Here is an 18,584-nt window from a genome sequence, read left to right as displayed (position 1 = left end):
GGTAAAGAAAATAACAATCTGGGGATAGAACTGGGTTTTTCTACAGTACCATACAGTTTTTCTACAGTACCATTAAAACAAAATCACGGGGCACTATGACAGATTCAACCAGAGACAGTGGGTCCCACACCAATGTAACATATTAGTCCTAATCAATATTTACAGGACAAATATCCCTACTTGAAAACCGACCTGACTGTTTTGTAAAATGTAATAAATGGACCAACAGAGAACAAAAGTACAGATAGCCGGTCACAGGAACATTTGATAAGACTACGTGTGATGTGATAAGTGACAGTCAAGGGAAGGCAAGGCAGTAAGAAGAAGAGTAATAAGAAGGTTACCATACTGTCAGCCACTATATTTGGACTAATTCGGACTGAAGGACAGACATTTTATGCTCAAAGTCAGTTGAAACAGTTGAAGAGTCAAAGTGTGGCGGAACAGGGGAAAAAGAGAGACCCGGGATGTGGACCCCTTCACCCTACAGCTCCCCCACCTTATGAAGATAAAGAAGGAGGTGTGGAAGTGAGAGAAGGTTTATACCCTTTAACAGCAACTGGTACAAAGGTAAATATTAAAGGAGAACTAATGAAAGAAGATGAAGAAGGAGAAGAGGGTGAGAGTCTACAAAAAAAAAGAAGAGTAGAACGAGACGGAGAAAAAAGTTTCAGCAATTGGCGAATTTCGGAATTCGGGTCCTCGTCAACCCCTCTAGGAAACCCAGGCAAAGACAAAGGCAGGAATATTCCGCATATGGCCAGCAGTTCATATAAGGGCAGTAGTGGACCCTGGGATCCGGAGAAGGACTGGGAAACAGGCAGTAAGAAAAGGATCTCATACAAACCAGTGAGAATTGCCATATGATGTGAGAATTGCCATATGATGGAAGAACAAAGTTTGAAACGAGTAAAAGAATACTGTGTTTTCGAAGAACAATGGAAAAACTTAAGGCGTAAAGTCCGCAAACACCGCAAACACCTGAGGGACCTACAGGATGACGATTCTGAGAAAAACAGGAGACAATTTGACAAACTAAGAGAACAACTCATGGAAGAGGAAAGAATGGGAGGTGATATAGAAGAGAAAATGGAAAGAATTAAACTGGAAGAGGAAAAATGTAGAGGATATAGCGCAAGAAGTTCAGACGATGACCCAAAGAGCGTGTTCCCTCTAATGTACAAACAAGGCCCTGGGGGTGCAAATTTATGCTGAATACAAGCCCTGGAGTTTTGGAGACATTGCAATTGCTGCTAAATTCCTACCAAGAATGTCGAAAGGAGCCGAAGTCTGGATAAGAGAATTTGGAACAAGGCACGGCCACCAGAACCTATGCCTTGGAGATATGAAGGCAATTTTATCCTGGGCACTCACCCATGGACAGTTCAATGATGTAATGATCCGTTGTGGGTTATTGGCTCAACCCGCTGAGCTGGAGTTAAGCCAGTGCAGACAACACCTATGTGACTGCTTGAGAGATATGTCCCCTACCATGTGAGACATGAGTAGACTGACTATACATTTGGACCTGACTCAGATTTCTGAGATTGGATAGATAACCTGAAACAGAAATGGCTTGAGGAATTGGGAGAGCACCATGACCATTCTGAAGCCCCCGAGAACATGTTTTACGACAGAGCCTGCCTCAACCTCCCAGAAAAAGTACAGATGCAACTGAGGGAGGTTGTGGGCTGGGATAGAAAGGCGGGTGAGTAATGCGAGGATTATATGAGACACCACTGCCAAAACTGGCTTTGTGATAAACAAGCAGAGAAATCAAGAAAACAGGGGCATGATGGTGCAGTAAAAAAGGCCCAATTGGAGGAGAGTAATAAAGGAGGTGAGCCTGTCATGTTGATGATGAACACTCCTGCTCCTACAGCGCCCCCAAGTGGACCTGCACCAGAACCACAGCCCATAGTGCCTTGTGTACAATTTCCCAGATTTCCCATCACCCAGAATGCCACCTATGCAATGCTGGGGGTGTGGACAATTTGGACAGATGAGGAACCAACATGAGGAACCAATGTCCACAAAATCTTCAATATCAAGGATGGGCTACAACACCTGGAGTGAACCGAAGAGGGAGAGGACATTTCAGGAGGAAACGGAGGAGGATACCAACAATAAGGTGGACATCAGCAGCAACCCCAAACCTATAGAGGACCCCCCCCCAGCAGGCACAAGGAGGTTACCAGCCTGACCCTGGCCACCTAGGAGGACGCGGAGGAAATCAACCACAGAGGGGGAAGAGGAGGTGTCTGGCCACAAGGAAATCAGAACACCACCAGTTCCAATTTTCCTGACGTTCAGCAATGAAGAGGCCCAGACCCTTTCCTCCAGTGTCCCCAGTACATATTCGAAGATGGGAAAAAGGACCTGACCTCTCTGACACTGCCCTGACTGATGCTGACTTGGAGCTTTTCGTTGACGGTTCTGCATATATAGATCAAACTACAGGGAAGAAACATGCAGGGTTTGGTATTGTGACAATTGATAGAACCAGGGTCATCAGAAAGTATCTGGTAATGGTTGTATGTGAGATACAACCATTACCAGATACTTTCTCAGCTCAACAGGCTGAACTTTTTGCACTAACCACTGACTGTAAAATGGGATAAGGGAAAATGGTTACAATTTTCTGTGATTCTGCTTATGCAATATGGGTCCTGGTGTGGTGTCTGGAGGAGTAGGGTTTTTTACAATGCTTGTGGAAGTCCTATTCGTAAAATAACTATGGTTTTCGATCTCTTGGAGGCTATGATGTTGCCCTTGTGAAGGTTGCTTCTCACACTGGGGGGAAAGATTTTGTGAATATGGGTAATGCCTTGGCAGCTGAGGCTGATAAATTGGCTGCCTCAAAGTGTCATAGCCACTCCATGTTCTTCTCTGCTACTGTTGGGAAAGGCGCTGATGATTTGGCGTCTAAACAGGCTTTGGATGTTGGTTCTCATTTGGTATGGCAACTGCGGGGTTGTAAAATTGACCACGTTTCTAAAATTTGGAGACAGACTGTCTGGCAGACTGTGTCTGCCAGCTTGTCTTATCACCTCTGTTTGCCATGTGGCCCATTTGTCAAGGGGGGATATGATAGAGGCAATTTCTTTGGATTGGTTTTGTCCAAATTTGACTCAGCATGTGAATCTGTTTCTATTTCGATGTGCTACGTGCATGCAATTTAACATTACCAAAGGAACACCTCTGAAACCAGGTCATTTCCCTACGCCAAGAGGACCATTTGTCCATCTTGCCGTGGATTTTATGGATCTTTCAGAAAGAAAAGGAACTGTTTAGTTCTTATTGACAGGTTCACCAGGTGGGTGGAGGCATTTCCCACCACACACTGTGATGCTAAGACAGTAGCAAAGCTACTAGTGAGGGAGATAAAACCTCAGGAACACCAAATCTAGGTATTATCTGCAGACAATGGTACCCACTTCACTGGTGATGTAGTGAAGCAGGTAGCCATAATTATGGGAGTGGACCAAAAGTTTGTGTCTATCTACCACCCCCAGAGTAATGGGGTTACCGAGAGAGCTAACCAATCAATTAAAGGGTTAGCTAAGGCATGCCACTCCAAGAAATCTTGGGTGGATTGTTTACCACTGGTGTTAATGAAAATGTGCAGTAGTGTTAATAAAGGCCTGGGGTGTACACCACATGAAATATTGACAGGAAGACCCATGAATGTTCCCGCACACAGACCCATGACTGACAGAAAAATAGACCTCACTCTAACTGAAGTAGAACACTTGGAGTGCATGAAAGAGCTAACTAATATTGTCAGATCTCTCCACTCTCACACTAGGAAAGCTCAGGAGATGGTACCAGGTGAGGACCCCGACTACTTGCCTGTGGAGGTTGGAGACTGGATCAAAATCCGGGTCCACAAGAGAAATTGGAACCAGCCAAGATGGATGGGGCCATTCAAGGTAACCATGGCAACACCAAAGGCGGTCAGAGTTCAGGAAAGGTCTGGCTGGCACCACCTGTCCCACTGCCAGAAGTTGTTCAGCCCACAGGAGATTATGGTACCAGACACAGCCTGAAACAAGAGGCAGAAGCAGATGTGAGTCGAGACCAAAGACTTGAAATAGATGAAGGGCAAGACCAAAGCCCTGAAGAACCAACTGTTTTACATGATCAGCAAGGTTATGTTGTAAATAAACAAACCCTTAGGGGGTATAAGAGAGGGAAGACGACCGCATGTGGTTGTTGGTGGTTGACTGTGTTGGGTCTATCCACACTACTTGTTTATGTGGGTGAAGCTGGCCCTGTCAACACGTGGGTAAAGTTTGTTCGAGACTTAGGTAGAAAAGTGTCCCCAAACGGAACTGCGGTGTTAATTTTGTCTAAACCCAAATCCATGAGAGAGTTGTTTAGTTCAATGAGTAGATCAATGGCAGAGACAGATCAGGCCTGTGGAATGTTGTATTTTATGTGGAGGGCATAAGACAAGCAGAGCCCGTGTAATTGTACCCAAAGACTCTTTTATGGACATAAGCAAATTGATCAGGGTAATAAGAACATATCAAAAGGGACTGGGATCTGGGGAGGGTGTCTAACAAATGGGAATCCAGAAGCTGTGGATAAAATAGGGACTGTAACTCGTGGATTTTGGCCACGGCATAATCCCCGGGATGATGATAATTAGAAGGTAGTTAGGAAAAGGCTTATGTGTACTCACCCAACGATGTATGGTTGGAGTGAAAACCTGGGGACCACTGTGGCTGAACCAATTTTAGAGAATCTGAAGCAAGAACGCGTTCCACCATTATGTATCTGTAACAATGGCTCTTTGGCTGTAACAGTGCATTGTAGATCTTATGCAGGCTAACTCCCTGAAGAAGAGCGCTAGAGTGACCTATCTTGCTCTAAACGATGGTATGGGATCACCCTGGGGGTTTATGTGGATTTGCGGCGGTAGAGGTTATCTGGTCATTAAGGCAGTTACGGCTAGGCACAGTTTGGCTTACCTGCTGTCAGCACAGGAAGGCAAGTGTATGGCCCTGGGACTGGATCTCGATGACAAATGTGTAATGTTACTTCCTGACTCCTCCAATAACATGACCAAAATTCTTCTTGATATGTCTAAGCTCTCTAATGCTCTCAGCCCTAGTGATGATGATGTTCTGACCAGGATGGGTAAATGGTTCACTGGAAAATTTGGAAATGTTATGGGCCAGATTTTAATGGGTATCTTATAATTCCTGTGTTGATAGGCTTTTGCTGTTTTTTGTTGTCTTAGTAAATGGGCAGAGAAGAAGACCATGCCTGGTTTAATGGTATTGGCTTTACCTGCCTCCTACGATGACCTGGTGTTGACCCCAACTATGACCCTCCTGCTTTCCCAACTGACCCAGAGGATGATTACCATACTACCTACAGTTGAAGTCGGAGGTTTACATACACTTAGGTTGGATTTTTTTTATTTCTATAAAAAAATGTGTGGGCAGAACTAAAACAAGTGTGTGCGAGCAAGGAGGCCTGCAAACCTGACTTAGTTACATCAGCTCTGTCAGGAGGAAAGGGCCAAAATTCACCCAACTTATTCTGTGAAGCTTGTGGAAGGCTACCCGAAACGTTTGACCCAAGTTCAACAATTTAAAGGCAATGCTACCAAAGACTAATTGAGGGTATGTAAACTTCTGACCCACTGGGAATGTGATGAAAGAAATAAAAGCTGAAATAAATCATTCTCTCCACTATTATTCTGACCAAATAGAGTGGTGATCCTAACTGACCTAAGACGGGGCATTTTTACTAGGATTAAATGGCAGGAATTGAGTGAAAAACTGAGTTTAAATGTATTTGGCCAAGGTGTATGTAAACTTCCGACTTCAACTGTAAATAGGAATGCAAGAACACAAAATAGCAGGATGTGTAAACATATGCTCTGATAAAAGCATATCAACAAATGCAATAATAATACAGGGTAACAAGGATATTCACACATCAGCAATGTAAACATCCTGAAGGCCAATCAGATTGAGAGGGCCGGCCTTTTTTACTGACTGTTGATGATGAGCATATTCAGTTCATATCCATTTGTGAACCATTTCAGGAAACTAGGCGTACAATGCAAGTCACGACTTCACAGGAGAGCCGTTTGAATGTAAAAAAAATAAAAATAATGTTTTATCAAAATGCGTTTTTTGGCAGAAATGCCTTCTCGAACATGTGAACTTTCATGCCATCTGTAAATACGAATGAAGTTGTTAAATTACGAGTTTAGTTGGTTTAGCCAAAGAAAAATTAAGGAACCTTCCTGCTAGCCATGATTGGCTGAGATAATGAGTGGGCTGGACATGAGTTTCAGATTTGTCTACGGTGTAGCATCTTGTGTCTATAAAATTAGCTGCTCGTTATGCGTACATAATCCTTTCTACTGCATTTGCTTTTCAAAAGATATAACGTTAGCCATGGAGAACTGCAAATATGTTGCTACTGCTCTCAATAACATTGCTGCCCTGAATTTCTCAGGCGCTATCGACAACGGTCAGTGAAAAAAACTTTAGCTAGTGTTAGAATTGCGTAAATTCGAATCTGGTATCAGGATAAAAATAGCAATGAGTCACCGTTTGTATACTATGTATTTTTTATTTGCTAAGTAATAAATGGCAAATGCAACTTTCGTATATACGGGCTCACTGTAATACCACGCAGAGCAAAACAGAGAACTGACAAGATGTATGTAAACAGTGTTCTTATACTGTGATAGACATTGTCCCAACCCGTCTGTTGGCCTATCACAGTAGAGGCTGGGCGTGGTTTAAACTTGCCCAGCCTATCGCAGGTGCTCAGGCGGGTCCCTGCTTCTTGGCGCTTCTTGGAGTCCTCCCTCCTTCGATGTATAGATTCCTACTGTTCTGGTATCACCCCCTAGTTATAACAGTTGCTCAGTTCCTGCTATTGTGTTGTTCAGTATTTTTCCATCTCAGTGAAACCTGGTGATGACCACCCCTCCCTATCACAACTTTGTAAGATACAGCAAGTCACACCATGTGCTCAATATTGTTACATACAAACACAAGGACAAAGCATCTGCTGGGCTGTTATCTACAGTTTTGCAACATGCAGGTCACACCATGTTACTCAGTTCTTGTCACGCACAAACAGGCAAGTAGCAAGCAGTTGTTTAATCTCATAATGATGCTCCAGTGCACAAATGCAGATACCTCACACAACCAACATCAGATAATATTTAATCATATATATGCTAATGGCTATAATGTAAAATACAGGATCCCACACTAGCCATGCCAATCGGTTTGTATTGCTAGTACTCTATTGCTTGGGATTATAGTTCATTGTTTATCTACCTAGCTAACATTAACGTCACATGTCTAAACGAAAGACCCCAAATTAAAGATTGCTGTTAGCTAGCTAACGTTAGCTGAGGTTAGACGGCTGGCTTGCTAGCTAACATTAATTTACGTGTATGAACTATGCAACGTTAGTGATGTTTTCTCAAATGCCATTTCACATTGCTAGTTATATTATAGCCTAACGTTAGCTAACATTGAACTTATTTGTTTAACTTTTTTATTTGACTTATTTTTATTGACCCTTTATTTAACTAGGGCAGTCAGTTAAGAACAAATGATTGTTTACAATGACGGCCTACCCCGGCCAAACCCAGACAACGCTGGGCCAATTGTGCACCTCCCATTCACAGCCGAATGTGATACAGCCTGGATACAACTTTAGCTAGAAATGACAATCGGTTTGTCTTTATGGATTGGGCTTATGGTTCATTATTTAGATAAACAAAAGACCAAGTTAAAGCCTGCTGTTAGCTAGGTAACGTTAGCTGACGTTAGATGGCTGGCTAGCTAACATTACATGTATGAACTGTGTGTAGTGATATCTCAATGCCATTTCATATCTATTGTATAATGATAAAATATTTGTATCTGGAATTTGTCTTTCAGCATCAGTAGAACATGCCTGACTGTCAAGAGAATTATGTTCTCAATGTTCATAAACCAATTCAATTAAACTACTCAGTCTGCTAAATCAGGATTTGTAAGATACTGATTGAAATTAAACAGACAGAGGTCCAGCTAAAATAGTCAATAAGGTTTATTCACGGGAACGTTCTAAAGTCAAGAATACAAAGACATCCATTTTATAGCTGCGTACATACTTCCACACGAACAGTAGATATCCTACGCACATACATACACACAACAGTAGGTATCCTACGCACATACTGTCCCACTAACCAGCTGACAAAGATTAGGGAGACCTTGGGACGTACTCCCTGTCCTTTCCCAAATCTCTAGTCAGGTCAGCACCAAATGTTGTTTTTAAGACACTATAAACATTAGCTATATTGTTTTACCCTAATTCTGACTAGAACTACACATTTATTTATTATAATTTTATACATTCTAATCAATTCCATACAATTATATGGTTTCAGGGTGGAATATTCTAATCATTCAATTAACAGATAAATCCCATTAACACGGACTCTCCCCCACCAGTCATACAAGGAGAATGTTCTAATGCTTCCCATCAAAAAGAGAGCTGGCCCCAGCAAGCACAGATTACATCTGAAGCATGAGGACTTGCAGCAAGGGGTGAACTTCAACAACTACGCAGAGGATAATGCAATAGTATTACCAGGACTCCACCCAGGACACAAACTCTTTGGTGGAAAGCTGCTGCCATCCCATGTGACAAAAGCAGCAGTGTGGCCTCTCTACAAGGAATCAACACTTTGCATGTAAAGCATAAACACATTTTGATTAATTGACTACCAATAAAAGTAGTACCAATCATATTGATCTCACATTATTTATGTCTCAGGGGACCCCTATTGAACCAGCAAACAGTCTGGAACTTCACTTCCTAGATCAAAGGCCACACCAAGTTTGCCCCCGACTGGTGTTTCGGCCTCATCAAGTAGCGCTTCAGAAAGACCAGAGTGAACACTGTCTGAGATTGCTGGTGTTGTGAAGGACAGCACTGTGACAGGGGTCAACATCCCACAGCTGGTTGGACTGGAGGATGATACGGTGCTGGTGGAAAGCTATGGCCGGCAATAACACTTGACTTTGTACTTCAGGCCGCGGCCACAGATCAAGCAGTACCAGCACTTCAGGTGAAAATCATTTCCATTGCATTGTATGAGGTTATTCTTCTTATCTTGTGAGGCGAATTGATGTTGTGCAACACTGACATCCTTCCTCCCATAGATGGTCTGCCTGTACAAGCACCACCTGGACTGGACATCACATGCCCTGCACCAAAGTCAAGGGCAGGACAGAAACATGCACGGTTCGGACGGACCAGTCATCAGCACTATCTACAGTGCCTCTATTCAAATGACTCCCTCCTAACATACGTTGCTGCTACAATTTTTTTATATCCTGCTGCTCAGCCTCTTTACCCCTGATTGTATGCATGTAACTACCTCGTCTATCACTGATATCTATTGATATTGTTCTAGTACATGCTGTATATTAATTGTATTTATATTGACACTATTTCTGATATTGCTACAATGCAACTAACCATTTGGCTGTACTGTTTACACCTTCTGTAGAGACCCATCCACTTAGCAAAATATTGATATATAAAATGAATTGATATGTGTGGTCGTAACATGATTTTGTGACATACCACAAAAATATCATGTAACCGTATCAAGTGTCCACCACATATATGGTGCATGCATCTGTTTATGTACTGTACATGTGCACCTCACTCAGGTTTCATGGCCTTACCTTGTATGGGATACTATGTGATAAGTGCGTGTGTAACAGTATATAAAGTACGCTAATTTACTGCCGTGAAGGCATTTGGGCAATGGTGTAAAGTACTTCAATGTATTTGGGGGGGTTATCTGTACATTACTTTACTATTTATATTTTTGCCAACTTTTACATCATTAGATTCTGAAATAAAATAATGTACATTGACAGAAATTGTCCAATTTACACACTTATCTAGAGAACATCCCTGGTCATCCATACTGCATCTGATCTGGCAGACTCAAATGCTTTGTTTGTAAATTATGGCTATCCATCAATAAAAAATGGTGCCGTCTGGTTTAATGTAAGAAATTTGAAATGATTTATACTTTTACTAAAGTATGACAATTTAGTAGTTTTTCCACCACTGGATGTGGCTGGGGGTTTATAGCATTTATTTCACATGGCCCATTAATTTAGACAAGTGTGTCTTGGTAAGCGTCATCTAATATTTATAAAATATTTTTATCTGGACACTTTGTTTACCTGAAATTTTTCCTTATTGTATGCTACTACCACTTTTAATTTTTACTACACTGCTCACTGTTTAGCACATGACCTCACATGTGAATCCTTAAAGAGATGGGTGGAGCTAGCTTAAGAGGGTGTGAACAATGCTGAATGGGTGTAGACAAAGGAGAGCTCTCCAGTAGATACTAAAACGTTCAAGGCCCTTTTCTCAAAAGTGAATTTACAAGTTCAACTTTCAAAGCAGAATTACTGTCCAATTTTTCCTAAAACATGCAGTGTATGATATACCATTTTGTAGCTCGGAGTATCTACTCATTTCAAATTTTGCTACATAAGACCGATTTTAGCCGGTCAGTGACATATTATTTGGTTCAGTGATTGAAATTAAGACCCCCATCCCATATTTAAAAAATAATAATAATAATTTTAGATTTAAGCTGTAACGTGGAAAAAGTCAAGAATCTGAATACTTTCCGAATGCACTGTTCCTCGAAATTGTCTCGCTATTCATGTTGGATAAATTAGTCTCTCAATTTGAACTAAGCAAACTGCTAAATCATTCAGTGTACTTCTTGCCTAGGCTACCTGAAATTAGATGTAGGCCTATCAGGGACTTTAGTCTACCTGCATCTAGCTAAGCAAAGCGCGGCAAAGTTGAAGTCAGTTGTGGTCCATGCATCATCCGTTCATTGGTAATTCCATTCAAACCAGGAAGTAGAAAAACTGGAAATAGTTCATGTGTTTGGTTTCAGAATTTTATTAATGAAAATTGGATTTCAACTAGTTTTTCGTTTATGGTGTCCAAATGGGGCATCGATTAACAGAAAATAAATAACGACAAAATGTATCCTGTTTTTCGTTTGTAGTACACACACACTAATATAATATTTACTGTGGATAGTCGGTCCTTGTGTTATTCATTTATTGGTCTTTTGACCTATTTTATAGAATTTGTATTGGTATTATTATGAACATATCAAATACAAAAACATACAAACAAGAGTAAATAAACCTAACAGACAGGGGTACTACATATCGAGATACATATTCAATTTGTCAAAGTTTTATGGTGCATATTGCTTCATTGTTTTTACATTTCCTGATATAATTGAAATATTATTTAGAAATGATCTTAAATAATGTGAAGAGGGGTTTGTTCTCCGCCCACTTCTCAGAATGAATCTTCCATGAAAAACAAACACATTTACAATGAAAGTTAAATCATGGTCCATATCATTTGGATCAAAATAAAACAATATCAGTCTCTCAAATTAACATTAATAGCAGTTTCTTTCAAAATAAAATATTCTAACTCACTCCAAACTCTTGACATAAGAACAGTCCCAAAATAAAGTAGAGTTTCTGGGTCACAACCACAAAAAAGACATTTGTTATCAATAGCTATTTTGAATCTGTGTATAATAAAGGTCTTTACATGGTGGATTCTATGAATGAGTTTGTATGATACTTCTTTCACCTTATTAGATATACAATATTTGCCAGACAACAATTCCAGTTCACTTGTCCTTGGGTCGCATTCCAGTAAATGTTAGCAGAGGAAATGTTAACATCTTGACATAGTTTCCTTATATACACGTTATTACATTTATAGTTTAAAATGTAAATTCCTTCTAGCTGTATTGAGGCTACAAAATTGTCAACAGTTGCACTTGGAGTATTGTTATATTATCCTAAAAGAAGAATAACACCTTTAGGGACAGCCTTTTGTAACTAGGGGGCAGTATTTTCATTTTTGGATAAAAAATGTTCCCGTTTTAAAATGGGACATTTTGTCACGACAAGATGCTCGACTATGCATATAATTGACAGCTTTGGATAGAAAACACTCTGACGTTTCCAAAACTGCAAAGATATTGTCTGTGAGTGCAACAGAACTGATGTTACAGGCGAAACCCAGATAAAAATCCAATCAGGAAGTGCCACATTTTTTGAAACCGCTTCATGCCAATGACTCCTTATATTGCTGTGAATGGGCTACAAATGAGCTTACGTTTTCTATGTATTCCCCCAATACGTCTTTTTACGCATTTATGTTGAAGAATAGCTGTAAGGGACCACATTGAGCAAGCATGATGGCTCCCGCAGAAAATCTTACGTAAAGTACACAAGTAGCCATTTTTCCAATCACTTCTTATGAGAAACCAATTGTCCCGGTGCATATTTTATCGAATAGATATGTGAAAAGCACCTTGAGGATTGATTCTAAACAACGATTGCCATGTTTCTGTCAATATTATGGAGCTAATTTGGAAAAAAGATAGGCATTATTTCGCCTACAAAAATAATATTTTTGGAAAAAAGGAACATTTGCTATCTAACTGTGAGTCTCCTGAGTGAAAACATCCGAAGTTCTTCAAAGGTAAATTATTTAATTTGATTGCTTTTCTTATTTTCGTGAAAATGTTGCCTGCTGGTAGCAGAGCCTAGCATAGCATTATGCCATGATAAACTTACACAAATGCTTGTCTAGCGTTGGATGTAAAGCATATTTTGAAAATCTGAGATGTGTGATTAACAAAAGGCTAATATATTTCTCAATATATTTAATTTGTGATTTTCATGAATAGGAAAATTTTCTGGGGGTATTTATGTCCGCTGCGTTATGCTAATTAGTTTGAGGCTATGATTACGCATGCGGGATGGGTAGTATCAAGAAGTTAACAACTATTTTAAACTTCTCAGTAGTGGATGTAACATTGTGTGTTCTCATGAATTCTGGATAATCATATAGTTGTCCATCATTATTCAATAATTGTTTAACCCAGATAATGCTGTTGTCAAACCAGTTGTGGAAAAACAAAGACTTGTTTTTGTATTTTATGTCTTTATTATTCCAGATTGTATACCTATGTGGTGAAAAAATGTTTGTACATGATTTTACCCACATCAAAGTTGCATTTGAGTAAGAATTATTGACCACCAATCTGTTGGAATATTAAATTAGGAATTATATTCCTAATGCAATCCTTACTTCTTAACTTGTGTGACCAATAAAAGAAAAAAGAGAAATTGGGCATCCTTGTTTAATTCCACATCTAATGTCGAATCTCTGTGAAGTTCCATGGGATAATGTAACAGAGCTGTTACTATTATTGTTAAGTGTCTTAATTACACTTTGAAAATATTGACCAAAACCAAAAAATCAAAGAGTCAAAAAGTAAATAATGTTCAACTGTATCAAAAGCCTTAAAATAAAGCCATAAAGCCATCTTCCATAATGTGCTCATTGTAGTCTATCAAGTTCAATACTAGTCAAATATTATTACATACATTGGGAAGAACAAGTATTTGATACACTGCCGATTTTGTATGTTTTCCTACTTACAAAGCATGTAGAGGTCTGTAATTTGTATCATAGGTACACTTCAACTGTGAGAGATGGAATCTAAAACAAAAATCCAGAAAATCACATTGTATGATTTTTAAGTAATTAATTAGCATTTTATTGCATTACATAAGTATTTGATCACCTACCAACCAGTAAGAATTACAGCTCTCACAGACCTGTTAGATTTCTTTAAGAAGCCCCCCTGTTCTCCACTCATTACCTGTATTAACTGCACCTGTTTGAACTCGTTACCTGTATAAAAGACACCTGTCCACACACTCAATCAAACAGACTCCAACCTCTCCACAATGGCCAAGACCAGAGAGCTGTGTAAGGACATAGGGGATAAGATTGTAGACCTGCACAAGGCTGGGATGGGCTACAGGACAATAGGCAAGCAGCTTGGTGAGAAGGCAACAACTGTTGGCGCAATTATTAGAAAATGCAAGAAGTTCAAGATGACGGTCAATCACCCTTGGTCTGGGGCTCCATGCAAGATCTCATCTCGTGAGGCATCAATGATCATGAGGAAGGTGAGGGATCAGCCCAGAACTACACGGCAGGACCTGGTCAATGATCTGAAGAGAGCTGGGACCACAGTCCCAAAGAAAACCATTAGTAACACACTACGCCATCATGGATTAAAATCCTGCAGCGCACGCAAGGTCCCCCTGCTCAAGCCAGCGCATGTCCAGGCCCGTCTGAAGTTTGCCAATGACCAGCTGGATGATCCAGAGGAGGAATGGGAGAAGGTCATGTGGTCTGATGAGACAAAAATAGTTTTTTGGTCTAAACTCCACTCGCCATGTTTGGAGGAAGAAGAAGGATGAGTACAACCCCAAGAACACCATCCCAACTGTGAAGCATGGAGGTAGAAACATCATTCTTTGGGGATGCTTTTCTGCAAAGGGGACAGGACGACAGCACCGTATTGAGGGGAGGATGGATGGGGCCATGTATTGCAACCTCCTTCCCTCAGTAAGAGCATTGAAGATGGGTCGTGGCTGGGTCTTTCAGCATAACAACGACCCGAAACACACAGCCAGGGCATGTAAGGAGTAAGAAGCATCTCAAGGTCCTGGAGTGGCCTAGCCAGTCTCCAGACCTGAACCCAATAGAACATTTTTGGAGGGAGCTGAAATTCTGTATTGCCCAGCGACAGCCCCGAAACCTGAAGGATCTGGAGAAGGTCTGTATGGAGGAGTGGGCCAAAATCCCTGCTGCGGTGTGTGCAAACCTGGTCAAGAACTACAGGAAACGTATGATCTCTGTAATTGCAAACAAAGGTTTCTGTACCAAATATTAAGTTCTGCTTTTCTGATGTATCAAATACTTATGTCATGCAATAAATGACTTAAAAATCATACAATGTGATTTTCTGAATTTTTGTTTTAGATTCCGTCTCTCACAGTTGAAGTGTACCTATGATTAAAAAAAATACAGACCTCTACATGCTTTGTATGTAGGAAAACCTGCAAAATCGGCAGTGTATCAAATACTTGTTCTCCCCACTGTACATGTCTGCCTTTCATAAAACCAGACTGGGTATCATCAATGATTTGGTCAAGACCTTTAGGTCTTTCTGCAAAGATGGATGCAAGTATCTTTCCATCATTGTTCATTAATGTGATTGGTCTACAACTTTGTTTGGTTTGGGGATTACAGAAATGAGGCCTGTCATAGAAACAGGCAGGTCCCCTAAATCAATTGCCTCGCTAAAAATATTAAATATAAATTCAACAATATCCTCCTGAAAATATGTATAGAATCCACTAATAAGGCCAGCATTCCCTGTAGATGTATCTTTTAACTTGCTGATTAATTAATTTATATTAATGAAATAAAAAAAATGTATCACAAGACTTTTTAATGTCTTCATCTATGAATTTTGCGTAATATTTGACAGAGTCTAGAAAGGCAGATATGCCTGTCCTACTAGTGACATTACTGGTGTAAAGATTACCATAGAATTCTGAAAAATATCTTTGGGGTTTTTATTTTCTTTGCCATCTATATTAAGCTTATGAAGAGGTAAATTCTGATTTTTTTTTCTCACCTTCAACCATCTCCTTCTTGATCTTACAAATGCCCATTTTGCTCTCTCTTCAAACAGTCGGTCCATTTCTAGTTGTAAAGAAAATATCTGACCCTTTCCTTCTTCATTAAGGGCCTCCATAGAGATTAGAGAAAGGATTTCCCAAGTTGATCTTCCCTCAATCTTTTAAGTTCAGCAATTACTTTACCTCTTCATGACTGTTTGTCTTATTTCATACTTCATTAATTCCCAATATTGCCAATAAGACTTAAATAGTTGGGCTTTCCTCCAATTTTCTTGTATAATATCTTTGGCATCCATCTTGAAATTATCCTCTTCCAACAGTCTACTATTGAGTTTACAATAACTGCGATTTGTTTTATTAACTTCAGATCCATTCATATTTAAAGATAAAAATATCCCTTTATGATCAGTAAGAATTAATGGTTCAAAGAATACCTTGAGTACAGTGTTATCTAATGAATTAGAAATCACCCATAAGTCAATTCTTGACTGTCTGGACATGTCCTGGTTTCTCCAAGTGAAGTCCTTTTTAATTTTGATATCCTGAAATACACACACAACTCCATGAATCTCTTCTTCAAATTCTTGAAATAATATCCTGTTGTTTTGTTTGTTGTTGGATGCATAAATATTCCCTAATAAAAACATTTCACTGTTGAAATTCACTTTTAAAATTAACCAACATCCAGAGTGGTGAGTCTTACTACTGATGACCTTCCCTTTAAATGCACCTCTTACAACTGCAACACCTGCAGAGTGGTTGTTACCCCATTGATTTTTCCCAAAAAATCGATCGGAAGAACAAGCATGAGTCTCTTGTAGAAAGTAAAAGTCTGCATTAAACCGTTTGCAATACAGGAAAATGGCCTTACGTTTGAGTAAATTACAAATACCCCTGATATTAATTGAACAAACAGATAGACAACCTTCAAACAACCACCTTGTTATGCTAATATAAGCTTTTCCTAAGGATATGCATCTCAAAAGGTTTCCATACCATTATTAACCCCTCCAACAAAAAACTATGAAATACTGGTCAAAAAGTTTCCAAATTGTTCTTACTCACACAAGGGGGAGACGTTGTGTAGACCTTACAATAAGCAGCTATTCACCCATAGTTAGTGTTTAGTTTAAAAATTTTCAGTTCATCCTTTTCTCATTCAAGTGTTTGTGTAAATTATTTACAATAAAAGGCCTACCAGTTCTGTCCAAATTAGAGGTCAGATCCCCCGTGAACCTCAATTTATGCTTTATGAGGAACTCACAATCCAGGGAAGAATTGTGAGTTACGCATCAAGCAAAAAAAATGAGGTTCACGGAGGATCTGGGTGCTTGTCTACAGTTTGGGCTGAGAAAGGGACAGGGTCAGACATTTCTGTGACAGGAATATAAAAATTGTAAAATTAGCTAAAATGCTTAATTTACCATGAAGTTAGCATGCCAATAGAACATACTCAACATCTGAGCAAAGTTGGCTAGCTAGCATTAGCCGGCTAACATAACTGCTGACTAGCTGGCTGACTGAATAGCTAGCAGACTGGATAGCCAGCCCTACATGGCTACTGGCTATAGTCATGCTAGCTAGTAGTAACTAGCTAGTGGAAGTAAGTTATTCCCTCAACCTGATACAAGATGAAGCTGCCCAGCCAGAGGTACCTGCTACAGCAAGGTGATATTTCTAAATTACTTTCTGTAGCTAACTTAGCTAGATCTTCTGTCTGGCTGATGCTGGTGCTCATTGATGGAGTAGGCTAATAATTTACTGTAGTTACTGTAAATGGCTACCTATCTGGGCCTTTATAGAGCTATTTCTTACACATTCATTAAAACAATATCCAGATAAGCTATAGCCAATGCTGATATTGTGTGTGGGTTCGGGAATATGCCTGCAGGAGAAGGGCACCTGAGCAGATCATCATGAACTTCATCCAGTTAACGTTACATCAACAATGCAGTAAGTTAAAAATCAGCCTTTTTATTGGTGTGGGTATATTTCACAAACCTTTCCTGTTTACTAAAAGGCAAATGTAGAAAAGGCATGTGTGTGAGGATACTACATGAATTGCTAGGACAATTGGCCTACTTTTCTGAATGTATACCTACCAACTTTCAGGGGGGCTGATAATCAATGATACGGATCCAGTCTGATATTACTTGATTATTGATTCCCGTCACACCCTCTCATTCACACAGTCCAGTCACTCAGCCGATCCAAAAACGTTTACACTACTTCTTCCTACAACACCCTGACGAGAAGCAAAAGGCCTGGCACCATGACTAAGTTTGCATATCTCTAACCCTGCTGTACCCTACCGTGCTGAGACAATCTGACTCTAGAACAGTACTACTCTATTTTTAAATGAAATGCTCAACAGTGATTATTGATTCTCTCTCTGCCATCCTCACAGTTCACTCACTCAGATGGTGTATAGGCTAGTTGATGGCACCTACATGCCTGTTTGAAGGGACAACTGGACAGAACATATCAGAATGCTTGGACCTCAGCTGAGCGCCTTCTCCTTCCCAGTCTTTCAAGAAAAGCACTTTCTTTATACTTTCTGTTTGGCATGATGCTCTCAAGGTATTACATATAGATTACTCGTAGACACTTACACATAGTTTGCCTCTGAATTGGTGTCTACTTCACGCCATGTACTTGTTACCTTTACATAATTGAATGATCCCTCCACTGCCACATGCTCTTTCTCTCCAGGATACATTAGGGGAAGCTGCTTTGGTGTTGTCACCAATCTCCAGTGGTGTAAACTACTTAAGTAGTTTTTGGGGTATCTTTACTATTTACTACTTTACTATTTATATTTTTGACAACTTTTACTCCACTACATTCCTAAAGAAAATAATGTACTTTTTACTCCTTACATTTTGGATGATTAGCAGGACAGGAAAATTGTCTAATTCAAGCACTAATCAAGAGAACTTC

At 39.9% G+C, this 18,584-nt stretch overlaps 1 protein-coding gene across 1 annotated transcript in view; it reads left to right on the top strand.

Annotated features, from left to right (window-relative positions):
- Positions 1-2,053: 2,053 nt before the first annotated feature.
- Positions 2,054-18,584, top strand: part of LOC110492864 (ADP-ribosylhydrolase ARH1) — a 32,822-nt gene continuing 16,291 nt past the window's right edge. The window contains 3 exon segments of the mRNA XM_090201589.1: positions 2,054-2,190; positions 3,809-4,031; positions 8,493-8,734. Of these exon segments, the coding sequence (XP_090057715.1) occupies positions 2,054-2,190; positions 3,809-4,031; positions 8,493-8,734 (602 nt within the window).

This window comes from Oncorhynchus mykiss, chromosome 16 (assembly GCF_057628025.1).
Source record: "Oncorhynchus mykiss isolate SJ-2025 chromosome 16, ASM5762802v1, whole genome shotgun sequence".
Lineage (NCBI taxonomy): Eukaryota > Metazoa > Chordata > Actinopteri > Salmoniformes > Salmonidae > Oncorhynchus > Oncorhynchus mykiss.
Note: the sequence above shows the minus strand (reverse complement) of the source record. Positions and strands in the feature narration are given on the sequence as shown.